At 39.4% G+C, this 14,056-nt stretch overlaps 1 protein-coding gene and 1 non-coding gene across 2 annotated transcripts; one reads left to right on the top strand and one right to left on the bottom strand.

Moving 5' to 3' along the window:
* The first annotated feature begins 398 nt into the window (after positions 1-398).
* On the top strand, positions 399-12,649 carry C1H5orf15 (chromosome 1 C5orf15 homolog). The gene is made up of 3 exons (XM_065918551.1): positions 399-569; positions 8,504-9,021; positions 11,185-12,649. The coding sequence occupies exons 1-3, from the start codon at positions 431-433 to the stop codon at positions 11,314-11,316; spliced, it is 789 nt and encodes a 262-aa protein (XP_065774623.1). The 5' UTR covers positions 399-430; the 3' UTR covers positions 11,317-12,649.
* LOC136156699 (U6 spliceosomal RNA) lies at positions 4,098-4,203 on the bottom strand. The gene has a single exon (XR_010661186.1). It is a non-coding gene; the product is annotated as a U6 spliceosomal RNA (small nuclear RNA).
* Positions 12,650-14,056: the final 1,407 nt, after the last annotated feature.

Below are 14,056 nucleotides of genomic sequence, written 5' to 3'. Positions count from 1 at the left end.
ATGGGGAAAGGTAAAAAATAAAACATTAACCTAAAATTCCACCACCCATTCTTTTTGTTTCCTTTGCTTTTGGGAGGGGGAGGGCAGTTACTTCTCTTGGGATCACTCTATTACGAAGTTAAATACTTCAAAAAATGTTCTAAAACAATTAGCTGTGTAGTAGCCCATCAAGTGGGAGGGAGAGGCTTGCTCTGGCCCTCTTCACACTTTACAAATTACATCCTTAGTTTGCAGCCGACTTTAACGTGCTCCCCCTTGTCCCAAATACCGCTGTGCCTCTCCTTCGTTCTTGTTTCCAGAGCTTCAAGTCCTGGCCGCGGCGTCATCACGCTGGGTCGCAAACGCCTACGGACGCCGCGATGCTTTACGTAGTGTTTGACGTCACGACGCAGAGCCTTAGCAACCGCGCAGGCTCGTAGCCGAGACCGTTATGGCTGCCGCCGCCCGGAGGAGGATGCGCGGCGCCGAGCAAGCAAATCTGCCGCCCAGGCCAGGTGTCCAGGTCCCCGGAGGGCTGGCGCGGCCGCTGGTCCTGGCTCTCTTACTTGCATCGGCCATCATGCCCAGTGGTAAAGGGGGCGCGGCGGCAGGGCGGGCGCGGGAAGACGGGGCGGGCCCCGGCGCGGAACCCCAAGACGGGCCCGGCCAGGGAGCGGGCAAGATTCCGAGTGTCCGGAGCAGGTGGCGGTGTCTAGAGGGGCAGGGTCTCTACAGCCCTGGAGAGACTGTCTGAAGGTCTGTGGCGAGGGAGGCTGTCTGAAGGGGTCTGCGAAGGTAGGGTCTTTAAGAGGCCTCAGAAGTGGGCTTGAAAGCTCCGGGGACCCGGGGAGCGAGTGTGTAGATGGGCGGGGAGGGCTGAGTGGCCGTGCCGTCTAGAGAGTCTTGAAGAATGGGTTGCCACAGAGAATGGCGGTGATGCGGTCTCCAAAATTCCTTGGAGGCGTGGAGTTAAAAAACAAAACAAAAAGACACAAAAAACGCACAACTGTAAGAGCTGTGAGTTGAGTTTATTCAGTGTCTTACTAAAGGTTATAGCGGGCGGAGCCAGCTTTGCAGTTCTGGGAAATTGGTCAAAGAGGTCAAGGGAGGAGCCAGAATATGTATCTTTTTTTTTTTTTGCTGGGACATGTAGTCGAACATCAGAAGATTATTACTAATAGCAGATCTGAAGGTTATAATTTTAGTACTTTTCTCTGTTTGGGAAGAGACAGGAATCTGGGGTTATTGAAGTTTTTCCTTAAAGAGGCATATCCTTAGCTAGGACCCGTATATCCAAGGCAGAATACTTCATCCTGCTTTTCTTTATCCTGAATTCCCCTCAGGCCCACTGTGATGGGCACTTGCAGTGGTTAATGGCTTGATTCTTGTGGCGCTGTAATGGCACACAACCTTTTTTTTTTTTTCCCTTTTCTTTATAGAGAAGGGAGTTAGGAGGGTCTAGAAGAGAGGACAGAGGGGACAGGTGCTGAGGAGATTAGAAGGTGTGTGGTATCCAGAGGTAGTTCCAAGGTCAGGGGCGGGTGCCCAGGGGTTTAGCTGGGCCAAGGGACGGTGAGATCAACCGTAAAGAGGAAGGTTGGGTAGGGGCAGTGACTAGACTGAGCTGATGGCATATTTTGGAGAGCAAAAGGGAAAAGAACTATTTTTGAGTATTGTTACATCTCAGGACTGGGAGGTTCTGGTGCTTGGTAAAGAGCCAGAATGCTAGAGTTTTGGGCTTCTGAGAGGCTTGGGAGGAGGACAGAAGTTCTGGGACAAGTGAGATTCCTTGTAAACATAGTCCCCCTCTTGTGTCCCTCTGTGTCCTAGATAGCCCTGCTTCATTTTGATGAATCTGTAGGATTTAAGTGTTTCTTTTTTAGTTTTTTGAGTCATGATTGACATATTAGTTTCGGGTGTACTGCATAATAATTTGATGTTTGTATACATTAAGTCTGGGTGCCATCCAGCACCCTGCATCATCAACAACAATTTTTTTTTCTTATGGTGAGGACTTTGAAGATTTACTTTCTTAACAACTTTCCAGTATGCAGTATTATTAATTATGGTCACCATCCTGTACATTGCACCTGCACGACTTATTTAATTTATAACTGGAAGTTTGTATCTTTTGATTCCCTTCACCTCCATTCTCTCCCCCTGCCTCCCCCACCATTTTGTTTTCTGTATCTATGAGTTTAGCTTTTTTGTTTTGTTTTTTTAAATGCCACATGTAAATTAAATCATGATATTTGTCTTTCTCTTACTGACCTGTTGCACGTTAGTGTAATGCCCTGAATATCTCCTCATGTTGTTGCAGATGGCAAGATTCCATTCTCTTATGTCTGAATGATAATTCATCCTGTGTATATACCTCAATCTCTTTATCCATTCCTTGATCCATGGGCTCCTTGGTTGTTTCTGTGTCTTGGCTATTTTAAATAATGCTACATGATTAGGTATTCCTTTTCTTAGAAATGCTACATTGTTAATCAAGTATCAAAGGCCTTATTGAGATATGAAACCTGTAAACTGTATTCTGAGACTTGGGAGGAACAAATGCACTAATAAGAATTTATAATGCTTTTAAGCAGTATCTTGTGTAGTAGCTCCTTTTTATTTTCAGGCCAAGGCACAATCGTTCTTATGCCTAAATCTTTTCTGAGTTCAGATGAAAAACAGTATGAATGGGATAGTGTTCACTTAACTTGCCAGCGAGGCTGTCTAGCCGTACATTCCTCTGCTACAGTGCTGTGGTTACTTATTTGGGTTTCCCCAGAAGCACTGAGGGTGTGTGGACCACCCTCCCAGAAGTGTTTGTAAGTCTGTGGTCCATTTTCCCAAGGTCCTTTCATAGCTAGTAAATAAGGGGGATTTCTCTTGCTGATGCAAGTATTCCTGTTCCTAAAGTATTTAAGTAGCATGGTTGTTTTGGTTATTTAATCATCTAAGAAAAAACTGACATATAACCATTTATATTTCTTGCTGGAATGCTTAAGATATATGGTTTGGGGGTATATGTAGCTGGTAACTGTAGTTTCAGAAACAACTTTTTAAGACATGGTTGAAAATCTTCTGACATGTGCTTTTAATATGTACAGCTCCTTGCAGTACAGTGTAGCATGTGTAGAACTTTGGCTAATACAGATGTTCTTTGTAAGTGTGCCTTAGGGTAGAGTGATTTCAAAGTAGTTACTCTTGTCAGAAGAAAATGAAAGTCGAGCTAGAACATATTGAATTTCAAACTTCAAGTAACCATAGAATGTTAGAAAGTTGCCATATCAGTTTTATTTAAACTTGTTCCATGTTAAGTTTCTTAAACTTTCAGTGCTTGGGTGTATTCTTGGCAATCTCTGAGACTTTTTTTAGTTTTACGTGTTATGAATTAAAAAAAACTAATGTAAGCATTATTTTGGATTATGGGATACTCACTATAAGACCAAGTCTGCCATGCTATTTCAAAAATGCCTACTTTCTACATTCTGCCATCATATTGCTCCCAGATGTTGCCTTAATTTATTTAATATGTAATGTATTTAATTTTTAAGGCATTGTTTCTGAGAATTCAATGTGTGAATGAATTCTGAGAGAAATATTGATACAGTGTAAGCAGGTTTTAAAAAAGGGACCAGCAGAAGAGAAATTAAAAACTTTTAATTTTTAAAAAGTTAACTTTTAACTAGAGAGGTAATATCAAATAGGGAGGGGTAGAGATGGAACATACATTTAGAAATCTAAAGTTATATAATACATATGTATATAAACTTGAACAAGTAAATCTGTGAAGTCAGAGTTACTGCTTTGTTCTGAATACATGTCATAGCTGACTGAATCAGCCTCTTTTCTTTGAAGGAGTGGTGGTCCAGAAGGTTAATCTAATTTACATCAAATGTTTCAGATGTATTCCTAGTTTGTTTTCTTGAATGTAATGTCTAGTGTTTTTTATTGTTTGGATGCACTGCAAGGCATGCAAGATCTTAGTTTCCCAACCAGGGTTCAAACCCATGCCCACTGCAGTGGAAGCACAGAATCTCAACCATTGGACCACCAGGGAAGTCCTACTAATTTCCACATTTTTACTCCTTGAACAGTAATTATTAACTCCCATTTTTTTTTTTTTTAATATGGAACGCTTCACGAATTTGCGTGTCATCCTGCGCAGGGGCCATGCTAATCTTCTCTGTATCGTTCCAATTTTAGTATATGTGCTGCCGAAGCGAGCACTTAACTCTGCTCCTGTCTGGAGCTTGCCTGGTGGACTCCTACTTGATGCTAGGTATCGGAGTTAAACAAATAGGGTGATGTTGGAGGTACCCTTAGAAGAGTGAGTGGGGTTTTACCTGGCTAAGAACTATGAGAAAGGCTTTTGAGAGGGTGTAGTAGGTACAGAAACACTACGTGGGAAGCAGTGTAGGATTTGTGGTGAGAGCTGGGTCAAGAGCGTATTCAGTGTTTATTGAGTGCCTGCTATCTGTTAAGTAGGCAGTGGGGATAGAATAGTTTGGAAGATTAGTAAGAGGTAATAGCATTGAGATAATGGGGACCAGATCATATAGGAGCTTATAGGCTATTATAAAGGCTTTGAATTTCACTTTTGAGAGAAATGGAGAGCTACTAGGTGGTTTTAAGCAGAGCAGTAACATCATCTAACATAAGGTTTTACAGGGTGACTCTGGCTGTTACATTGAGAGTGGACACTGGGGATTATGGTAGAAGCAGGCAGATCATTTAGAAGACTACTATAATAATCTAGGTGAGATGATGATGACTTGGATTAGGCAGTAGCAATGGAGAGGTGAAAACTCTTCAAATTCTTAATATATTTTGAAGGTAGGGTAACAGATCGGATGTGGGGTGTTAAAATAATGACTGCAAGGCTTTAGGCTTGAACAGCAGAAAAATGGAGTTGTCATAACTGAGAAGGAGACTACAGATAGAACAGGGTTTTTATTTTGTTGTTGTTTCTTTGTCTTCTCTTTTTGGGGTGGGGAGTAAAAATTCATGTCTTTAACCTTTTCATCTTGGAATAATTGTAAATTCACTTGCAGTTGTAAAAAAATAAAATACAGAAATTCTGTGTACCCTTTACCCAGTTTTTCTCAGTGATAGTATCCTGCAAAACTGTAGGACAATACCACAACCAGACACTGATATTGATACAGTCAAGATAACACAGAGCATTTCCATCACCATAAGGATTTTTTCTGTGGCTCTTTAAAAAGTCACCCTCACTTTTTCCCTATCCCTATTCCCTCCTGGATTCCTGGCAACCACTAATATTTTTTATTTCTATAATCTTATCATTTTGTGAATGCGATGTATGGAGTCATATAATATGTACTTGTTGGGAGTTGGCCGGTTTTACCTAGTATTATTCTTGGGAGTCATCTAAGTTGTTTCATGTATTAATAGTTTGTTCCTTTTTATTGCCGAGTAATGTTCCTTGGTATGGATGTGTACTACACTTTGTTTAACCATTCATCTATTGAAGAACATCTGAGTTTCCAGTTTTTGGCTATTATGAATAAGGCTGCTATAAACATTTATGCAAAGATTTTTATGTGAACATAAGTTTTCATTTCTCTAGGATAAATGCCCAGGACTGTAACTTCTGGGTCATGTGGTAGTTGCACATTTAGTTTAAGAAATTACCAAACTGTTTTCTGAAATGGTTGTCACATGTTACATAACCACAGCAACATGTGAGTGATCTTGTTACCCTGCATCCTTGCCAACGTTTGACATGGTCATTATTTTTTATTTTAGCCATTCTGATAGGTGTATGGTGATATCTCATTGAGATTTAATTTGCATTTCGCTAATGGTTAACATCTTTTCATGTGCTTATTTGCCATCTGTATACTATTTTTGGTGAAATGTCTCTTTATGTCTTTTTCCCATGTTCTAATTGGATTATTTGCTTTTTCACTTTTGAGTTGTCATAATGCTTCATGTATTCTGGATATTAGTCCTTTGTTGGGTATGGGGCTTACAGATACTTCTTCCACTTGGTAGCTTGTCTTTTCTTCCTCACAAAAGTTTTTTAGGGACCAAAAGTTTTAAAATTTCGACGGAATCCAATTTATGAATTTTTCCTTTTATGTATTGTGTTTTTGGTATCAGGTCTAAGAATTTATCTAGCCCAAGATTCTGAAGATTTTTTTGGAGGTCTTTTTCTAAAATCTGTGTAGTTTTAATTAATTTATTTAAACTTTGGTAGTGTTAGGTCTTCGTTGCTGTGTGAGGGCTTTCTCTAGTTGTGGTGTGTAGGCTTCTCTTGTTGTGGACCACAGGCTGTAGGTGCATGGGCTTAGTTGCTCCACAGCACGTGGGATCTTCCTGGACCAGGGATTAAACCCATGTCCCCTGCATTGCGAGCTGGATTCTTATCCAGTATACCACCAGGGAAGCCCCTAAAATCTGTGTAGTTTTACGTTTAAATTTGTGATCCAGTTTTTAGTAAATTTTTGTGAAACGTGTGAGACTTATGCCAAGGTTCATTTAACTTGTTAATATGTTAGATTACATTGATTTTTGAGTGTTGAGGCGGTCTTACATCTCTGGAATAAGTCTTACTAATCATGGAGTATCATTTTATATATTGCTGATTTCTTTTTTTTTCCTTTTTTTTTTTTGACTTTCTATGTGATTTGCGGTATCTCAGTTCCCCAGCCAGGGATTGAACCTGGGCAGTGAAAGCTTGGAATCCTAACCACTAGGTCACCAGGGAACTTTATATTGCTGGTTTCTATTTGTTAATATTTTGTTAAGAATTTTTGCATTTCTGTTCATGAAAGATACCAATCTGTAATTTTCTTTTTCTGTAGTGTCTTTGATTTTGGTTTCAGGAACTTCATAAAAGGAATCGTGAAGTGTTCCCTCTGCAGGTCTCTGGAGGAGGTTGTATAGAATTGGTGTTAACTTTTCATTAAACATTTGGTAGAATTCTCCAGTGAAATTTTCCAGTGAATTCTCCATTCTCACGTGGGCTGGGATATTTAATTTTGGGGAGTTTCAAAATTAAGAATTCAGTTTCTTTAATAGTTCAAGGGCTATTCAAATTATGTATTTCATATGGGGTAAATTGTGGTGCTTTGTGTTTTTAAGATTCTGGTCTTAAACTTTCTCTTTTAGTTGCTTTTTATGACATTGCTCTGACAGGGGAGGTGGGGGTTGGTGCACATTACTTGCAGTTAGAGCTAGAAATCTAGGGTCTCTACTTGATCTGTGTTGATGCCTTAAGGACAGTGGTGGTCCTGGTAGTTGTGGGCAGAGGTGGGAGTGTTGGCTCCTCTTGTGGTCTGCACTGACATATTGGTGGGGACAGCCTCGTTACTGCTGGGCCATGGCTAAAGTCTTGACTGTCTGCTAGGCCTCCTCTGACACATCCTATTGTGGAGGGGAAGGGGCACCTCACTGCCGCTTGGTCAGGGCGGTAGTCTGGGTTCCCCACTTGGTCTTTGCTGCTCTAAGTGTCAGTGGAGAGTGGTGCTGTTTGTTTGGAGAGAAAGAGCAAGAGCAGTCGTCCAAAAGTTCTCTTTCTTGCCTGGCCGCCTCTCTCCTGATCTTCTGGCGAGAGAGCAGGCTTTTTTGGGGGCCAGTTTTGTCCATACTCCTGGGTGTTTCCAGGTTACTGGATTCTTCAGCTCCAAGTCTGGAATACATGAGGTAAAAAGAAAATTCAGGATAGTCAACTCTGGGTGGTTTCTCAGGTCCTGAGGTCTCTGATCTCTCTGCCTTATTCTTTCCACCTTTCACAATTGAGTTATGTTATTTTATATGTAATAGAGTTTTATTTGTTTTTAGTGGGAAGAATAGGGAAAAATACATTTACTCCATCTTCTGGCAGTGAAAGTCAGAATTTCATTTTGAACATGTTAATTTGAATGACAAATCTAAGTGGACATGTCAGGTAGACAGTTGGACTTACGAGCCCAGAGTTCTGGTAGTTTGTGGACCTTCTGTTTTGAGGGCTTTGTTTTTCTCAGAGAAGTCAGGAAGTTATATTAGCCTTTGAAAATGAGGACAACAGAAAAGGTTTTAGAAGTTTGAGGACAGAGGAAATTGTGAATGGTCTAGAAGGGTGAACAGACTAGGAAAATACAGTATAATTGCTGACAGCATAACATGTACATCTGGGGGTGTTGCATTTAAAATGAAATAAAAAAATGAAAAATAGAAAATGAAATATTCATCAGATAATAGTTGCCTTGCCAGATAGTAAGAACTTAAGCATCATAAGAGACCTGTTGCATTTTATAGCCTTCTTCCATAAGAAAAAGAAAGAATAGAGAGGGATCTGACTTTAGGTCACACTGGCAAAGTCCACACAGAGCTTGTGCCCTCTGTTTTAATTTCACAAAGGTTGGATTTCAGTACCTGTTCTCTATCCTAGCTGCAGAACAGAAAGGTGACTAATCCTAGCTTAGTGAAAAATATAGGTGTATTTCCTTCTAGCTTGGTGGAGATAAATTTGGAGATTTCAGTGTAACATTTCTTTCTTTACTTACTTTAATTCTATCAGAGACTGATTCGTGGAACCAGCCTGTACTCAAGTCAGATGTTTCTACTCCAAATATGAGTGCTTTAACAAAGGAAAACCAAACCACACCTTCTGCTTCCCAAACCAGCACCACTCTCCCTCCCACAACTAGCACAGAAAAAAGTGGGGCGGCGTCCGTGGCCCCTCGCCCCTCGCCTACTACTGCTCTGTTCCAAGAGGAAGTTGATAACAATGAAGATCCTAGCATAGAGGAGGAGGATCTTCTCACACTGAACAGTTCTCCGTCCACTGCCAAAGACACTCTGGACAACGGGGATTATGGAGAACCAGACTATGACTGGACCACCAGCCCCCGGGATGATGAGTCCAGTGAAGCCTTGGAAGAAAACAGGGGCTACATGGAAATTGAACAGTCAGAGAGACCTTTTAAAACCCCACCCTCAAATATAGAAGAGGAAGATAGCCATTTTTTTTTCCACCTTATTATTTTTGCTTTTTGTATTGCTATTGTTTATATTACATATCACAACAAAAGGAAGGTAAGTTTGGGATTTTTTCACCCCCTCTAGTTGCCCTCTATTATCTCAGTCATACTTCTTATTAATGCTTTTGCTTATTCAGAGGTTTTTTTTCCTCTTTTAATCAGGTTTCAGTTGATGGTAAAATATTGTGATATCTCATCAGCTTGTATGTCTGTATGTATTTTAACAAATGACAGAATGCTTTACTACATGTGAGTGAGTGAGTGAAAGTTGCTCAGTCATGTCTGTCTCTTTGCAACCCCATGGACTATATAGTCCATGAAATTCTCTAGGCCAGAATACTGGAGTGGGTAGCCTTTCCCTTCTCCATGGATGGAACCCAGGTCTCCCACATTGCAGGTGGATTCTTTACCATTTGAACCTCAAGGGAAGTCCAAAAATACTGGAGTGGGTAGCCTATCCCTTCTCCGGTGGATCTTCTCAACCCAGGAATTGAACCGGGGTCTCCTGAATTGCAGGCGGATTCTTTACCAACTGAGCTATCAGGGAAGCCCACTAAATGTGCTTCTAAAAAAAGAAGCCAATTGATTTTGATCAAAACCAAAGCCCGATGATTTTTTTTTTTAAAGGTTTTATGTCTTAATTTAGCATCGCTACTTCATTGGGCAATCCACTCCAGTATCCTTGCCTGGAAAATCTCATGGACAGAGGAGCCTGGTGGGCTGCAGTCCATGGGGTCGCAAAGAGTCAGGCACGACTGAGCGACTAACAACAACAAACAACTTCTTTGGGAATACTTGTGGAGAGAGATGTTAATTTAGGACTTCTAGTTTATTTACATTGAACTTAATGATATTTTGATACTTTTTCCCCCTGGTTGTTAAAGTATTAGATGTCTTTTTTAGGGACACAGAAAAATGTAGAAAAGAAAGTGTAAGCTACTACCCAAAGCTGAGCATTATTAACATTTTGGTATATTTCTGGCCTGTAATTGTGTGTATAATTCAGATATATATGTGTATGCTAATAATTTTTAAATTTACTTGATTTCATATAGAGTTTTATATCTTGCCTTTTACCTAACAAATCATGAGCGTTTTTCATATCGTTAATTTTCTTTAAAAACATGATTTAATAGCTACATAATTTAACTATTTTCCTGTTGAGTATTTAGATTGTTTTCAATTTTTGATCCAGAAATAGTAATATGATGAACATTGCTGTACTGAAATTGGTTTGTTGGATTACATGAGGCAGAGGAGGCATAAATGGGACTGTATGGATAATTTAGTGTGAGGGTTCATTGGGGCACTCTGCAGTCCCTGAGCTAAATAGTTAAACTTTAAATACTTAAAGGGCAATCAAACACAGTGTCCTTTTTAATACTTACTGGTCAGGAAATCTCAGTTCTTGACTTTGTTGTAACTTGCTTTCTGATTCCTAGCACCCACTTCCTCTTTAGGACGTTGATTTTCTTACCTGCAAAATGATGCAAAGGTAATTTCAGAATGCCTTCCAGCTTAGAGAATCAGTGGTTCCAGTATCTCATTTTTGGTTTTGAGTTGGTTTATTTGTGGTTTAGTGGTCTCTCACTAGCTCTGTAAGTATTTGTAAGTGGATGAAATTTTGAATGACAGTTATGTTTTATTCCAGTGTTCAGTGTTGGACCATCTCTATTGTAAACACCTAAAGAAAGAAAGTGAAGTTGCTCAGTCATGTCTGACTCTTTGCAACCCCATGGACTGTAGCCTACCAGGCTTCTCTGTCCTGGTAGGGACAGAGATTGGGATTTTCCAGGCAAGAGTACTGGAGTGGGTTGCCATTTCCTTCTCCAGGGGATCTTTCTGACCCAGGGATTGAACCTGGGTCTCCCACATTGTAGGCAGATACTTAACCCTCTGAGCCACCAGGAAGGCCCTGAGGACCTAAACCCCTGAGGGACTTGTTAAATAGGTAGGTTCCTGGGCTCCACTGCTATCTGTTAGCTCATCTCTGAAGAGAGGCCAGGAATCGGTCTTTAGCAGGGACTTCTATATATATTAAAATTTAAAAAGCACTGTTTCAGCTTATTTATAAGATGGAAAACAAAATAGCCCTTTTGTTGTTGACATTTTACTTTTGTATTTGGGAACCTAGGAGACAGATATTTCAGTTATAAAAACTTTTAGCGTGTCCTCTATTTTCTCTTTTGAATATCTGATTGATTTTGTTTTATTCCAGATTTTCCTTCTGGTTCAAAGCAGGAAATGGCGTGATGGTTTTTGTTCCAAAACAGTGGAATATCATCGTCTCGACCAGAATGTTAATGAAGCAATGCCTTCTCTGAAGATTACCAATGATTATATATTTTAAAGCACTGTGATTTGCATTTGCTTATTATGTAATTTTATTTGCTTGACTTTTTATATGATATTGTGCAGATGTTTGCCATTGGCAGTTCATACTTAAATGAGAGGTAGGCCTCTCTTTATTTTGCCTTGGTGCTTTGGAAATTAAGTATCACGAACAAGGAGTATATACTTTTTTATCTACATTTTTAGAGGTGAATTCAATCAGGTGTCCAAAATGTGGAGCTACGCATTACCTGTTAGTTTTTTATTGTTTTAGATTTCTTTATTGTACTTCTTCTGGAAGTGTTAGTAATGCTACTTTTAAAAAATCCCAAACTTACAATTAAATTCTAACACATCTGATACTGCTGACTCAGATTCTCTTTCTGCCATCCAAATACTGTTTATTAAGCACACATTTCTTTGTGCTGTCAAACTGTAATCTACAAGGATATATGAAATAATGCTTTACATATAAGTAACATTTTTTTCTTCCAGGAAAATTGCTTTGGGTATTTTTGGATAATTTATGTATAATTTATTATTGCTCATTCTGACCACGATTTTAAGTAATACGTTAATAAATGTGTCTAGAAATTCTGGCAATAGAGACTCTGCAGTTTGCAGTGGATGTAAATGTTATAGATAGCTTTTTTGGTTTCAATTACTGAATTAAATTTAGAGGTAGAAATTGTCGTGAAATATTAAATACACGTACAATTGCTTTTACTTAGCAATTGATTGTAGCACGGGTTCCTCCAAGCTTTCAAGCAAGGGGCAGAGTTTAAAATTATATCATATTTGTTCACTTGCTTATTTTTTATAGTAAGTTTGAATGAATTTTAGGAGACATTGTAATTTAAATAATATTGTATCTAGATCTTTCAAATTAAAATTATACCTGTTTGTATACATAAAGGCTGTATATGTACACTGACTCTTTCTCCCTTTGTTTTGTTTCTTGTTCTTTTTTAATAGCAACTGGAAATTACTTATTATATTTAATTTTGACTTGTCTTTCTATCATAAGGAGTTGATCAGTATGTAAATATGTGATTTGAAACATGGTTGACTTACAGGTGTCACAACAACTTTTTAGAAAACACAACCCCTAATATATGTTAACCACCACTCACAAAACCCAGGTGAGCTAGTGGGCATGTGGTTTGTGTAGAGATGGAAGAGGCAGGGTAGTCCATCATTTCTCTAGGGTGGACAGTTTACTGTTACAGTAAGGAAGGGAGGCACAGTGGAAGTACACCTGAACTGTTATTGCAGTAATTTTTTTCATATCTGAAATTGTATTATTTAATATTTTGAATAAGATTTTAAAAAATAAATGGCAAAGATGTAAATTCATGATTTTATGAGTGTGTTTCATTTTAATGGTATGTCCTTCACTGGGTGGTGATAGATGGGTAGTGTATGTCTGGGAGGAAAAAAAGAAAATGTATTAGCTTGCTTTTGTTCCTTTTAGCACTGGGACTCTGCTTCTGTGAATTCCACATACAGTTCTAGATCCTACTTTAGATCTAGTTTATGGCTATGTACTGTGGTTTATTGAAAACCGTAGCAAAGTAGGATTGCAAAGGAAAGTAAAGCAGCTCAGCCAGTGTGCTGCGCTTCTGGCAGCCTGCCTTCCTGGTCGTCTTCCTGCCGAGCCTCTCCCGTGCTGCAGGATTGTCCCCGCAGCGGATCTGCGGTTCTTCGGCGCTTCCTGATGGCGCAGTGCTTGCTACCCGTGTCCCAGTGCCGCAGTCAAATAGCCTCTGACTTGGAGCATCAGATTGGACATTGAACCAAAATGCTTCCTGTGTCTTACAAAGGCACCCAAGTCACTGGTCTGTGAGTCTGTATATATTTCAGACATACATGTGTATGTTAACAATTTTTAAGTGAATTTGACTTCATATTGTTTTGCATCTTGCTTTTTACCTAACAGATCATGAACATTTTCTATGTCATTAATAGTTTTAAAAAACATCTAATAGCTGCATAATTTATTTAACTGTTTTCCTCTTGACTGTTTAGATCATTTTCAGTCTTTGGCTCAGAAATAATATTGTGAATATTTCTGTATTGGAATTGGTTTGTTGGGTTAAATGAGGCAAGGGAGGCATAAATAGGAATGAATGGCACAAATAAGACCTACAATTGAGTCTTAAAACACCAATGTATTCTACTCATATGTGGTATAGTCTTTCAGTGTCAGTTTCTGGAGAGACCGGGAGCATTGCTCCAAGTGCTGGCACTAATGGCATAATAGATAACACTTTAGTTGCCATTTCTGTATCTCATCTGAAAAAGAATGTGTTGAAAGTTGTGAGGCAGACAGAAGCAGACATTTGGAATTTGTGCAGGCAGGCATGTCTTCTTTTTTTAAAAAAGATTTATTTTTGGCTGCTCTAGGTTTTTGTTGCGGTGAGTGTTCTTTCTCTAGTTGCAGTGTGTAGGCTTTTCGTTTTAAGGCTTCTCTTGTTGCGGAGCATGGGCTCTTGGGTTCAGGAGTTGTGGCACACCAGCTTAGTTGCTACGCACCATGTGGGATTTCCCCAGACCAGGGATTGAACCCGTATTCCCTGCAGATTCTTAACCAGTAGAGCACTAGAGAAGCCCCTTAGGAGGGCAAGCGTGTCTTGACTGGGTTTTGACTTTAAAGATTTTCAACTTTGTTTACTTTTAAAAATATTTATGTATATTTATTATTTAAAGAGATGGGAATACCAGAACACGTTACCTGCCTCCTGAGAAATCTGTATGCA

The sequence above is a fragment of the Muntiacus reevesi genome, chromosome 1, assembly GCF_963930625.1.
Source record: "Muntiacus reevesi chromosome 1, mMunRee1.1, whole genome shotgun sequence".
Lineage (NCBI taxonomy): Eukaryota > Metazoa > Chordata > Mammalia > Artiodactyla > Cervidae > Muntiacus > Muntiacus reevesi.
Note: the sequence above shows the minus strand (reverse complement) of the source record. Positions and strands in the feature narration are given on the sequence as shown.